At 35.5% G+C, this 13,661-nt stretch overlaps 1 protein-coding gene across 4 annotated transcripts in view; it reads left to right on the forward strand.

Moving 5' to 3' along the window:
- PHTF2 (putative homeodomain transcription factor 2) overlaps positions 1-13,661 on the forward strand; it is a 147,578-nt gene that overhangs the window by 14,966 nt on the left and 118,951 nt on the right. For 3 of the 4 annotated variants that reach the window (XM_057504436.1, XM_036892458.2, XM_057504437.1), the window contains exon 2: positions 12,965-13,044. In XM_057504436.1, coding sequence (XP_057360419.1) covers positions 13,000-13,044 — 45 coding nt within the window. In that variant the 5' untranslated portion in view covers positions 12,965-12,999. Of the gene's footprint in view, positions 1-321; positions 396-12,964; positions 13,045-13,661 lie in introns of all 4 variants that reach the window. The other variant, XM_057504435.1, reaches the window with a different exon arrangement.

The raw sequence follows: 13,661 nt of genomic DNA on the forward strand, positions 1-13,661 counted from the left end.
CTGTTCTCTAATTTCTGTTTCACTTACCATCTCCTCTACTTCATCTAATCTGCTTTTAATCCCCTCCCTTGTATGTTTCACTTAGGATGCTGTATTATTCAGTTTTAGTCTCTCTCTTGGTTTCCTACCTGACATCTTGAATATTTTTCTGTAGCTCTGTGAGCATGTTTATGATTTTTATTTTGAAATCTATCAGAAAGATTGGTGAGTTCACTTTCACTTGGCCCTCTTTCTGGTGTTTGTGGGATTTTGGTTTGTACAATTTTTTTTTTTGACATTCCTTATTTGTAATGAATAATATATAATAATAACTTTGTCTAGGTGACACCCTCTATTGCCCAGAAGTTCTACTCTCTGGATCTGCTCAGCCCCTGGAGCAATGGCGTGGGTAGCAGGTGAGTGATGCTGGTTCCTGCCAGGAGGAAAGAGCTCTTTCCTGCTTCCCCACTGCAGTGCCTGCCTCCACTGCCAGGGATAGTGTGCTGAACATGCAATGAGCAGCCTCTATGCTATGCCCCTGTAACTGCCATAGGGGTGGACATCCTCTGGCTGGCCTGGCGCAGTGGTGGGGGCAGAAGGTTTATGAGCTGGTGCCCACCTGGCGTAAGTAGTGGCAGGCTGCCTATCGTGGTGGGGTGCCTTAGGGCTACATTGCCATCCAGGGGTGGGGGGGAAGGGCTTGTGTGCCACTGGATCATGGCTGTTCTATTTTACCCTTTTCTGTGAGGTCTTCTCTTTGCCTCAGATGTAGGCAGTCTGTTACGGTCTTCTTTCCTATCGTTCCTTCAGGATTAGTTGTATTTGTTATATTTTCATATTATATGTGGTTTGGGAGGAGGTTTCTGTCTCACTTCTCATGCTTCGTGTTTAAGCCCCTCTGAGACCAGGACCCTCTTCATATTTACTGAGTGGTTCTTATATGCCAGGTATAGAATTAGAGGTGGTGGTAAAGGAAAAGAGACAAAGATTCTAGGGCTCCTTGCTTGAGTAACAAGTTGAATTTAAAAAGTAGATTTGAGGGGAGAAGATGCATTTTGGTATTTTTTTCCCTGGAGGTAGTTGTAACAAGTTCACAGGAGAGCTTAATCTATGGCCCTATAGTTTATGTTTGGGATCATGAATTTATAAACAGAATTGAAACTGGATGTCTTCTCTTTACTTCCTTCTGTTAGAAATAAGAGGAGTAAAAGTACAGCTTTTGTTAGTTTTTGTTAAAAAAAAAATTTACCTGAGTAAACTTAAAAATTGAATTGGGTTTATTCCCAATTCATGAATTGGGCAGCATCTCATCTAGCAAGTAAAAAGGAATTCTGAAGAGCATACCAAAATGGGAGACTTTTATAGGCAGAAGGGGGCAGGGACAAAAAAAGCAAGGATTACCTCATCTTTCCTTGGGAGATGGAAGGGGTCTATCAGGTGAATTTCCTTACTAGTGCTGGATTTACTGGTTTGAGATTACATTCTTGGGAGAGATGGAAAGTGAAGTTAGGTTATGGGCTGTGTGTTGGTTCGGTGATGTGTTGTGGGGGTTAGCACAAATGATTCCATTTTGGGCCTGTTGTCTGTCTCTCTCTTTTTTTTTTTTTAAACAATTTTGAACTCTATCTTAGAATAAGTAAATTGCACTTTTATTTTATTTTCATTAAAAAATTTTTTTTTGTCATTAATATACACTTACATGAATAACATTGTGGTTACTAGATTTCCCCCATTATCAAGTCCCCACCACATACCCCATTACAGTCACTGTCCATCAGCGTAGTAAAATGGTATAGAATCACTACTTGTCTTCTCTGTGCTATACTGCTTTCCCCATGCCCCCCCGCCCACTACATTATGTGTGCTAATCATAATACCCCATTTTCCCCCTGTCTCTCCCTTCCCACCCATCCTCCCCAGTCCCTTTCCCTTTGGTAACTGTTAGTCCATTCTTGGGCTCTGTGAGTCTGCTACTGTTTTGTTCCTTCAGTTTTTGCTTTGTTCTTATACTCCACAGATGAGTGAAATCATTTGATACTTGTCTTTCTCCACCTGCCTTATTGCACTGAGCATACCCTCTAGCTCCATCCATGTTGTTGCAAATGATAGAGTTTGTTTTCTTCTTATGGCTGAATAATATTCCATTGTGTATATGTACCACCTCTTCTTTATCCGTTCATCTACTGATGGACACTTAGGTTGATTCCATTTCTTGGCTATTGTAAATATAGTGCTTTGATAAACATAGAGGTGCATCTGTCTTTTTCAAACTGGGCTCCTGCATTCTTAGGACAAATTCCTAGGAGTGGAATTCCTGGGTCAAATGGTATTTCTATTTTCAGTTTATTGAGGAAATTGTACTTTTCTTGAGTCAGTTACCTAAAAGATCATTCTAAAATGATCTTTATTCTAAGGTCTAGCTTAGTTCTAGAAGAAAAAAAAAAAAACAAATGTAGGGATTTATGAATGAAAATAAAGTAGGATCACTGAATTTTCCTTCACTAAAACCATGAAAGAAGGAAAATTGGTGTGAGGAGGAAAGGTCAAAAAAATAGAGTAGAAGTGGTCAGTAAAGGGGTTCCTGCAACCTTGTGCCAAATATTTCAAAAAGTGGAGGGTAAGGAAAGAATGAGAAGTTCCTGGGTGTGTATGACAAGGCTTGTAATTCCAGCCCCACCTCCCAGAAGCCAGGAAAGACAAGGTCTACAAATACTAATCTTTCTCCCTACTGCTTTCCAGGTAAACAAATCTTAAGAGGTGAATAAGGAGTAAAAAGTAAAGGAGAAATTCTTACATACTAATTCTGAGCTTTGCAAAGTCAGGGAACATTACCATTTGGAATTGTACTCTGATTAAGGGCAAGAACCATAGACCTCTGGAGGACACTTTGTGACATTTCAGCAGTGGCTGTACTCAGTCCAAACTTAGCTCGCCCTTTTCCTATTTCCTGCATCTTAGGTTTAGAGAAAAATAGATTAAAAGCAGTATCTAGTTCTCAAACTGAAGTTTGTGTGTGTACGTACATGCACATGTGTGCACAGAAATAAAAATGGTCCAAGCAAAGGTGAGAAGGGTGTTGAACACCTACTGGATATCAGAATAAGTAGAAGCTTGGCATAGCACTCCCATGTTAGACATGATCAAGTTAAAAAAAAGTAGCATGGCAACTCTACAAATAATGCTGCAGGAAATGATTAAATAAATGACCATGAAAAGACTATCCTATATAAGAAAAAGTTGTATCTCCAGAATAAAGGATTCAATAAGTAGAGTAGAAAAACTATTCAGAAATAAAATAATACAGACAAAAGTTTCTGAAATAACATGTTTCAGTATTTATGAACTGAAAGACACTAAATGCCATGAGAAAATTTATGAAATTATTAAAATTGACTGTATTCTAGTATTTACTACAGAAATAAGGAGAGAATTATTTTAGCATCCTGACCAAAAAGACCATGACCTCTATAAAGCAGAAAAAAAATCTAGCCAGCTGCAAACTCCTCTCAGTTATGGTCAATCCCAGAAGACAACAGAACAATGTTTACACGGTTTTGATGAGAAAAAAATGTATGAACCTAAAGTATTGTACCCAGCCATATCAGTTGGATTTGGTTTGGCTGCTAATAATGGCTAAAACTATTATAAGAATTTATAATCTTGAATTTAAGAAATATGAAGATAGGTAGTCAAGTACTGGGATGGTAGCTTCTGGTCTCAAACTTACTGTCCATGGTGGTTGCTAGATCTTCAGCCATGAAACAGTATTCTAAGGAGCAGAAAATCGAAAGGGAGGAGGGGGGTGCAAGAGGCTGTCTCCAGGTGCTTTAGATTATTTTAAGAGTCTTAACTGGAAGTTCCACCTAACACTTCTGTTTGTGTTTGGATCAGAACATAGCCGCAGGCACACTGAGCTGCAAGAAAGGTTAGGAAAAGTCTTTATTTTGAGCAACAATGAGCTTAGCAAAATTTTTGCAAAAGGAAGAGAATGGTGGAATAATGGGAGTCAGCAATTTCTGATTATTTTTTACACTTGTCCTCTTCTTTATCAACCATTTCTTCTTCTTCTACTCTTTCATCTCCTTTACTCCATTGAAATTATTCCTCCCAAGGTCATTTGTAACTTGTTTTGTTAAATCTACTGATCTCTTAGCAGCCTACTCAATACTTGTGAGACTTCTTTTGGATTCTGTGATGTCACACTTACCTGCTTTTCTTTCTACTCATTTTCTGTTGTTTGCCTCTCGTATTTCAGTTTTTCTGAATATTAATAGACTTGGTGCTAGACTCTTTTCTTCTCTGATTATATTCTTCTCAGGTAATGTGAGTCAGTCACATGATTTTATTGAAGTGATCTATGAAAGGCACAGATCTTATGAAGTTTACATTTGTTTTGACAAATGCATATATCTATGTAACCCACCTGTGATTTTAAATATTGACTGTGTGTTTATGACTCCCAAACTCTTGTCTCCATCCCTCATCTTTATGTTAAACTCCAGTGTCATATATCTAACCGATTGTTTGACTTTCTTTTTTTAATGTCCAGTAGGTATTGTCACCTTAACACACCTAAAGCTTAATTTTTGTATTTCTTCTCAAAAACTTAAAAAAAATTTTTTGTCCATCTCAAAACAGTTCAAGCCAAAGACTAGATTCCTCTCCCTAATCCTCCCTTCAGCCCACCCTATCCTAGTCCACCAGCCAAACCTTCATTGATTTTACCCATAAAAAACTCAAAACTGCCCACCTTTTGCAATGTCTGCTGCTTGCACTTGAGCCCATTGTACTGTCATCTTCTGCTTGGGACTAATAATTCCTTAACTAGTTTTACTGCTGTACTCTGAGCTCTTCAGTCCAGTCTATTCTCTACATAGCTGTCAGAGTAGGCTCAAATTAAATCATCACTGATCTGCTGGAAGCACTTCAGTGGCTTCCTGTCTTCATAATAAAATTATTTGCTATGGTGCCTGTGACTTTATAGCTCCTGTTTCTTTCATACTTATCTTGAACCACTGTCACTGTGTCCATTACACTTGTGTCACACTAGCTTCCTTTCTGTTCCTTAGAAATTCTAAGGTCATTCCTACCTCAAGGTCTTTGTGTTTGCTGTCCCTTGGGATGTCCATCCTCAATTCTTAGTGTAGCTGTAAGTTTTAATCCTTCAGCTCTCAATTCACATGTCATCTCAGAGGGGACTTCTTTGATCGTCCTTTCCGAAAGTACCCAAGTCATATTGGTCTATTTTCGTTATAGCCCTGAAGTCGTATCTGTCTATTTCCTTCATGACATTTTCTTAACAAAAAATTATCATCTTGTTTGTTGTTTATTTTCTGTCTTCTCTCTTTGCAGTGTAAGTTTCATAAGGGCAGGAACCTTGTTTCTTGTTCACTGTTGTATCCTCAGTGCTTAGAACACTGCAATATTAATAAGTGTTCAGTAAATGTTTTTATTAAGTGATCAGATACTAGCTGAAATATCTCTGAAGTTATGTTTTTTCAAATTTTATAGCATTTTTGAAGAGATACAGTTAGCAATTTTTAATCACTAAAATGATTTTGAAGATCTTTTAAAACTTCAAGTCATTTGAATATCATTTAGTGCATTAGTATCTTGATAAAGAGTACCTAGAACACTTACTCAATTAATGTTTCTACTAGAGGCCAGTAATGACATACCTGTATTTGCATGGAACCTGCTTGGATGATGGGAGAAATTTCTTATGAGTAAATGAGGAAGTTAAGGCATTTAATGGCTCATATTTGATTATTGATTTTTCCAAGTAGCATGACAGTCAAAGCACTTACCCAATACATTGGACAAGAAGCACCTATCCAGTACTGTCAATTAGATATTTAAAGGATTTTCTAAGTATTACAAAAACAAAGCCCTAAAGAATGCTCAAGGCATAGTAGAGATTTTGTGAACACATGCTTAAGGTTAAGAAACCCTGAAATTTGAAAAGTTGCTTTAAAGGACATATTAGGGTAGTTTGGTTGTACCTATCAAGAAATTCTACAGAGGGCTTTGTAGGGTATTAAGATTAAAATTTTAGGGATGCTTTTAGGTTTCCTAATAGCACAAAATGTTTTTAGAAATCCAAAGTCCTTTCGTTGTCCATAATTTTTGTCCGTAATTATTCTTTTTAGATTAGATTTTATCCTCTAGCTGAAAATACACAGACTATGCATTGATTCCATGAAGGAAAATAAATATTACAAATAGTTCTTTTATGAACTGGCATAACAGAAAAGATATAGCACCATTTACAAAACCTCATTTTGCATTTCATTTTTCTATCCTAAGATTGAAAACAACTCTAAACATATAAGGTGTAGTATTTATTCTTCCTAACATTTTCATGAACTCATATCCTTGTTCCAGATGAATTAGAAACTTTTCAAGAAATTGTAACAATTGACAAGTCACACCATTAGAAAGTGACAGCTCTTGACACTAGAAGGTTTCCTTCTGCCCATACAGGGTGCCCTCTACCAAAGTGTCACTTTTTTGGTAACTTCAAGATCAATAAGAAAAACTTAATTTGAACCTTAGCATTTATTACCTTTTTTTTAATTACTGATTTTTTAAATTAAGGTATCATTGATATATACTCTTATGAAGGTTCCATATGAAAAACAAAGTGTTACTACATTCACCCATATTATTGAGTCCCCCACTTACCCCATTGAAGGCATTGTCCATCAGTATAGTAAGATGCCACAGAGTTACTACTTTTCTTCTCTGGGCTGCACTGTTTTTCCCATGACCCCCCCTACACTATATGTAATAATTATAACACCTATCAATCCCCTTCTCCCTTCCTCCCCATCCATCCTCCCCCACCACTCCCCCTTGGTAACCGCTAGTCCCTTCTTGAAGTCTGTGAATGCTGCTATTATATTCCTTCAGTTTTGCTTCGTCGTTATACTCCATAAATGAGGCAAATCATTTGGTACTTGTCTTTCTCCTCCTGGCTTATTTCACTGATCATAATACCCTCTAGCTCCATCCATGTTGTTGCAAATGGTAGGATTTGTTTCTTTCTTATGGCTGAATAGTATTCCATTGTGTATATGTACCTCCTCTTCTTTATCCATTCATCTACTGATGGACACTTAGGTTGCTCATATCTTGGCTATTGTAGATAGTGCTGCAGTAAACATAGGGGTGCATATGTCTTTTTGAGTCTGAGAACTTGTTTTCTTTGGGTACATTCCTAGGAGTGGAATTGCTGGGTCATATGGTATTTCTATTTTTAATTTTTTGAGGAACCTCCATATTGCTTTCCACAGTGGTTGAACTAGCTTACATTCCCAACACCAGTGTAAGAGGGTTCCACTTTCTCCACATCCTTGCCGGCATTTGTTGTTCCTAGTTTTTTCAATGTTGTCCATCCTAACTGTTGTGACGTGATATCTTATTGTGGTTTTAATTTGCATTTCCCTGATAATTAGCGATATGGACATCTTTTCCTGTGCCTGTTGGCCATCTGAATTTCTTCTTTGGAAAATTGTCTGTTCATATCATCCACCCATTTTTTAATAAGGTTATTTGCTTTTTGGGTGTTGAGGCATGTGAGTTCTTTATATATTTTGGATGTTAACCCCTTGTCAGATTTAATAGTTTTTCCATTGTGTCAACAAAAAAAAGAGGCTCTTTTTTCCACTGTATATTCATGGCTTCTTTATCCTGTATTAATTGGCCATATATGCTTGAGCTTATATCTGGGCTTTCTATTCTGTTCCATTGATCTATGGGTCTCTTCTTGTGCCAGAACCAAATTGTCTTGATTGCTGTGGCTTTGTAGTAGTGCTTGAAGTCAGGGAGTGTAATCCCCCCAGCTTTGTTCTTCCTTCTCAGGATTGCTTTGGCTATTTGGGGTCTTTTATGGTTCCATATGAATTTTAGAACTTATTTGCTCTAGTTTGTTTAAGAATGCTTTTGGTATTTTGATAGGGATTGCATTGAATCTGTGGATTGGTTTAGGCAGGATGGCCATTTTGACAATATTAATTCTTCCTATCTATGAGTACAGAATGTGTTTCCATTTGGTATCTGTAATTTCTCTCATGAGTTTCTTGTAGTTTTCAGGGTATAGGACTTTCACTTTGTTCGTTAGGTTTATCCCTACGTATTTTATTGTTTTTGGTGCAATTTTATTTATTACCTTTTTAAGGAAAGAGAACAGTTCTGAATTCTAAAAATTGCTTATTTTAGCTGTGGAGGAAGTATCTGAGTTATAGTTAGCTTCAGCATTTAAGAATGGAGTTAGACTAGACTTGGCAGGTTTAACTTTAACTCTGTTTCATTGTACTTTTTAGGTCTGTAAATAGTTAGATATTAGTTGTTTGAGTAACACGTCAGGAAATAAATCAGCCATACCTACTGTACTTAACATTTGTGTACCTTTTAGTGTTATGAAAGTGTATGTTCTGTGTTTATGTGCACAGTGGGGTAATACAGAAGTTGGATGGGTAGAATTTTCAGTTTTGGTCCTTAAATTCATTCATCTGATGGTGCTTTGGTTAGCCACTTTTTAATTTGGTTTGTAAACAGTGTTTAATATATACAAAAAGCTACTGGAGAATTCAGAGGTAACTAGTAATGGACTGCTCTTAGAACTATTGGATAGGGATAGGAGCACTTACAGACATACACAAAAGTGTAAGGAAAAAAATATATTAAGTGTAATGGGAATTTAGAACAGGATGAGAAATCTTTAATCGAAGAATTTAGGAAAACTGTAGAGCAGGTGAAATTTAGGCCTTCTTGAAATCTCCCTTGTTTTGGAAAGCAAAGTGTTTATCTTGGGACAGAGTCTGAAAAGTGTGGGATATGTGGTATGGTTGATGCAGATGGATATATGAGAAGACAGTAATCTATAATATTAGGTAAGAGGTTAGGGTGAGATTTTAGAAGTTGTAAATATGATTCTAAAGGGCAAACGATCTAAATAGGATTCTAAGGGCAGTAGGGAGTGATATAACAATGAATAGGATAATATAGAGATCAGGGCCTGAGGAGATTTACATAAACTACCTTTTAAAAATAGTATGTTTTCCATTTTGTCTAATAGTTTCTACTACATTAAATTCCATATATGTAACACTGATTTAATTATTATTCATGTTTTTGGGTGTGTTAGTAAAGGGATTCAGAGGAATTCCTGTGTATTATTGAAGTTGCTTCTTGTTTAACCTGACTGAGTTGTGGAATGTTTTGCTAGATGGCATTGGTGAGAAACAGGCCCAGAACTCATCAACTTATTCAAAGCATACAGCTGCTAGTTTCAGAACTTGGATGTAGAGCCCATTTCTCCTGATGCTTAGTCATTGCTTTTTCTCTGCTCTACTTCCTCTATTGCATAGTATAATGTACTGGGTAGTTAGTGAAACACAAAGGCAGAAAGATGTCTATTTTTCCTTATGAGTGTTTACATAGAGTCAAATGACATGGGTGGCTAGACTGTTTCTCATTTTTATTTAAATGCCAGATTTATTAGTATAGGTCAGTGCTGGAAGAGGTATCAAGCTCCCACATTTTTTAGCCCAAATGAGCATTTGTAGGAAGCTTCATGGGACTATAGAGGAAGTAGGATTTGAACTGACTTAGAAGAGTGTGGATGAGTGGAGAAAAGTGAGAATAACAGCACAAGCAGTGTTGGGTGGGCATAGGTTGTTTTCTGAGCACAGTGAGAGTCATGCTCGAACAGAGAAAATTGTTTCCAGAACAATGAGAGAAGTACCTTGTCACATTATGTAGTATTTGATAGACTGATTTTTTCTAAAATATGGAATGGTTAAAAACATAATGATTTCTTTGGTTACATCTGTGCAAAGAGTATTCCTGGGTATTACTATATTTGATAGTAAGATTCTGTAAAGTCATATTTAACATATGTATCTCTTCATAATCATCTTTTCCCTCCTCCCTGGTCTTTGGCATCATGAATGCATTTTTTGTGGACCTTCACATAGTAAAGAATAATTTCAGATGTTTTGACAAAGTTTGATGATTAAAGGAGAGAATTAGCTTAGAGTAACTATCTATAGCAAGATTTAAATGTTAATGCTGCAGTTATCTCTGTAGTTTTATAATTGGATTTTTCCATATCTTAATATCCCTCTTTTTATCAGATCAATTGATCAAAAAAGATTAAGATCCTTTGTTAAGTACTCAGTAAGCTTTCCATGTTTTTTCTGTAAATTAGTGTCATAATGTAATATAAAAAGTTATTTAACATGAACTGCCATGATAATAGAGACTGTAAACTGTGTTCCTGGACTGTCAGAATCAAAGAAGTTGGAAAGGCTTTAGAAATAATCTTATGATTCATGAAATCATTTGTTGATTTATTAATTCTTGTTCATACTCATGTGAAGTTTGGGTGTCTTTGAGTGCACTTTGCCAGATGTCTGATTCAGAAATCTATCGCAGCATGCTGTAAAACCTGTTTTAAAAATAGGTATGATCCATCCGAGTGTCACTGAAAGGTTGTTGTTGACACAATGGAAAAACTATTAAATGAGTTTGTAGAACAAACCTTACCATTACTGGAGAAAGGTGTTTTTTTTCTTTAATTGATTTTTATTTCTGTTGATCCAAAAATATATAATTAAAGTATTCAGAACATTTTGTGACATAGTATACTGTTAGAGTTGATTTTTGAAATTTTTTTCTGATTACAGCATGGTGTAAACCAAATAAAAGAAAAAAATTATATTTCAAATCATTTTATTTGAAGCAAGCAGTGTTTTCTACACTTCTATTGAAGTTTTAAAAAAGTTTTTATTATTTATATTTGACCATATAAATATTCCCCAAATATATCAGTATCTCACACACTTAATAGATTGGGTGAAAAAAATCCTTTCATAGTTTATATATGGAATGCCTTTATTGACATTCCTGGTGGATTAGGACAGAGGTTCTTTATCTTGGTAAATAACCTGGAATTTTTGTTAATAAAGATTGGGTGAAGTGAAAAGAAAGGAAAGGGAAAAGTTAATATTCTCAGACTTTGTACCATTTTGTGTAGTTTGCATTTGGTGAGGGGGAGAGCAGGAGTGGGGAGGAGTTATAGCCATTTTGGAAACATAATTGTCTTGACAAACAAATATAGTAAAGGTGTAATGTAAAAAATTGTTCCCAGCGGAATCAATGGGAAAAAGCTCTGGGATAAAATATGAGTAAAGCTAATGAATTATCCCAAAGGCCTCCAGGGCAGAAAAACTCAAATCAGAGATTCTAAGTTAGTAAGGGAAGGCTTCTGCAAAAACCCTGACGAGAGAAATGAAGGTAGCCACACCTGACTGAGAAACTTCAGTGGAGGAGAACTTTGAAATCTCTAAATAATCCATGTGTGCGTAGTTGAGAATTGATATTGGGATTTTATGATAATCAGTCACCTGTTTTTATTTTAAATGTCAACAAAACTGCATGTATTCTTTCTCTAAACTGTTTGCCATGATTAAAAAAGGAAATACGAACCCTTCCCAATTCCTGGAGTGCAGAATTTTTAATGCAGAAGTAATCATACAAATAATTGTAATTGGATACTGCCTCATGTTCTGGACTGTGGTAAGCATTTTATGCATATTACCTTACTTACCTGTCACAAAACCCTGTAAGCAATGGGTAGGTCCAGTTTTTCTGATAGTACAAGCTAAAGAATCTGAGGTCAGAGATTAAGTGACTTCTTCAATATTACATATTAGGCAGTGAAAGACAGTATTTGAATTCAGGTCTTTTGACTCTATGCTTCTCCTATGATAAATGCAGGGCATTTATCAGGAATTCAAAACAGTTTCCTTACATTTGATCAGTTAAAGATGGAATCTGTATCTTAGGGGAAAATAAAATAAGCTGGTCTGTAACACTGTCAGAAATACAGGCATTAAATAAATTATCCTTAAATTTTTTAGGTTGTTCATCTGAACATTGGAACTTGCTCATGATAATTTTCATTGTATTTAAATCCTAGTAAGCATCCAAGAATGATGTGTAAACCTCAGGTATTTGTTTATTGTGGGTAAACTCTGTATTGGTTGCATCTCTACAGTTGCAGATCTGCATGTGTTAGGATCAACTCAGCAGTGTGCTTTACTCCCAGGATTATCCCCAAGAGCCTGTGTGGTCTTGGATGGTCCTGGTTTATAATAAGTTCTAGGGCAGGTATCTGTTAGAACCTGTTTAGGCTCATTCTTAAAACCATACCAGCGGTGCCCTCCATGCTAGCTTTGTCTTGTGACTAGAAAAGTATTCCATAGTTAACTGGAATCAATCTAGAATTAAGTCTCTGTCGGGCTAAGTAACCATTAAGTTTAGTATCCAAAACTGTTTTAGACAAACAAAAAAAGATGCTTATGAAGTGGTCTGTGCTAATTATTAGCAAACTGTGATATTTGGGAAGTCCTTACTATTATTACTGGTAATTAACTAATACTGGCTTAGTATTACGTAAATTAGATTTCTCCAAGTTATTTAATTTTAGTTCAACTTTGTGTTTACTGAGTATCAGAGAAAATTAAATATGATTATAAATTTTGGCATCTCTGTCAAGCCATCCTTTAAGCAACACTTAACTGGCAGTAGTTCGTAGACAGAAACTAACAGCAAAATGGATCTGTTACTGAGCGAATGAATTTATTCCTATCATGTGTGAATTTAAATTTAAAGTTTTCCGTATAATCTGGGAAATTTTGAAAAATTTTTAAAGGGTTATTTAAAAAAAAAACAATGCAGTGTTTTGTAAGAAAATTAAAGTGTCGTATTTACGTAGAAAGAGCCTTCTTTTATTATGGCAACTGATTTTTGTTTACTTAAGAGAACCTGTTGCTAAAATAGTAATGAGGAAGGGTGTAATATAAGTATAGTCATACACCCCTTGCTCGGCAAGTAACTAGAGTGCTATGTATGCATGTTGTCAGTCTCCTTTTGGAAGGTGGAAGTAAAGTCCTTTGTGTTTTTCTCTCTTGCACAGCTTAAAATGACGAATGTGTGATTTCAGTGGGATAAATGGCGTCCAAAGTCACAGATGCTATAGTCTGGTATCAAAAGAAGGTAAGTTGATAGTCAAAGCTTTTAACCTTTTAAATGTTTCTGTTCTAAAAATGACTGCTTTCTTTTTTTTTTTCTTTGGTGCCATGGATTTATGTCAAATATTATCTAAAGTAATACCAAAAAGATTTTAGAATCTTTTGACTGGAAGGGGAAGAGTATTTTGATTTTCCTTGTGCTAATTTTACTTCTAAATAAATTAGAAAGATGATGCTTAAAAATATTTTTTCCTGATTTTTTACTCCACACTATTAAAGTAGCTAGATTAATTTTTTTCAGTTGCAATATAAACCAGATTTAAGGATTTTAAATATAGTTAGCATATCATGAAAGCATTAGAATTTTTCTGGCATTCATTTTTAAAAGAAGGTTAGCAGAGCTATAATAATTTTATAACTTTTATATCAAGAAAAATACAGTTCTAATCTGTTTCTTGTAAGTTTCAATTCAACAATTATATCTTTTCAGTAAAATAAACCTTTGGGGACTGTATTTTCCAAACCGAAGTATTAAAATGTTTATTTTGATGTTCTAGGATTAGTTGTTTTAACTACTTAACTAGCTATGTCATCCTCCACATTTCAAAATTAGCCTTACCAATGTAATATTTTCTTTATAAC

The sequence above is a fragment of the Manis pentadactyla genome, chromosome 7 (assembly GCF_030020395.1).
Source record: "Manis pentadactyla isolate mManPen7 chromosome 7, mManPen7.hap1, whole genome shotgun sequence".
Taxonomy (NCBI): Eukaryota; Metazoa; Chordata; class Mammalia; order Pholidota; family Manidae; genus Manis; species Manis pentadactyla.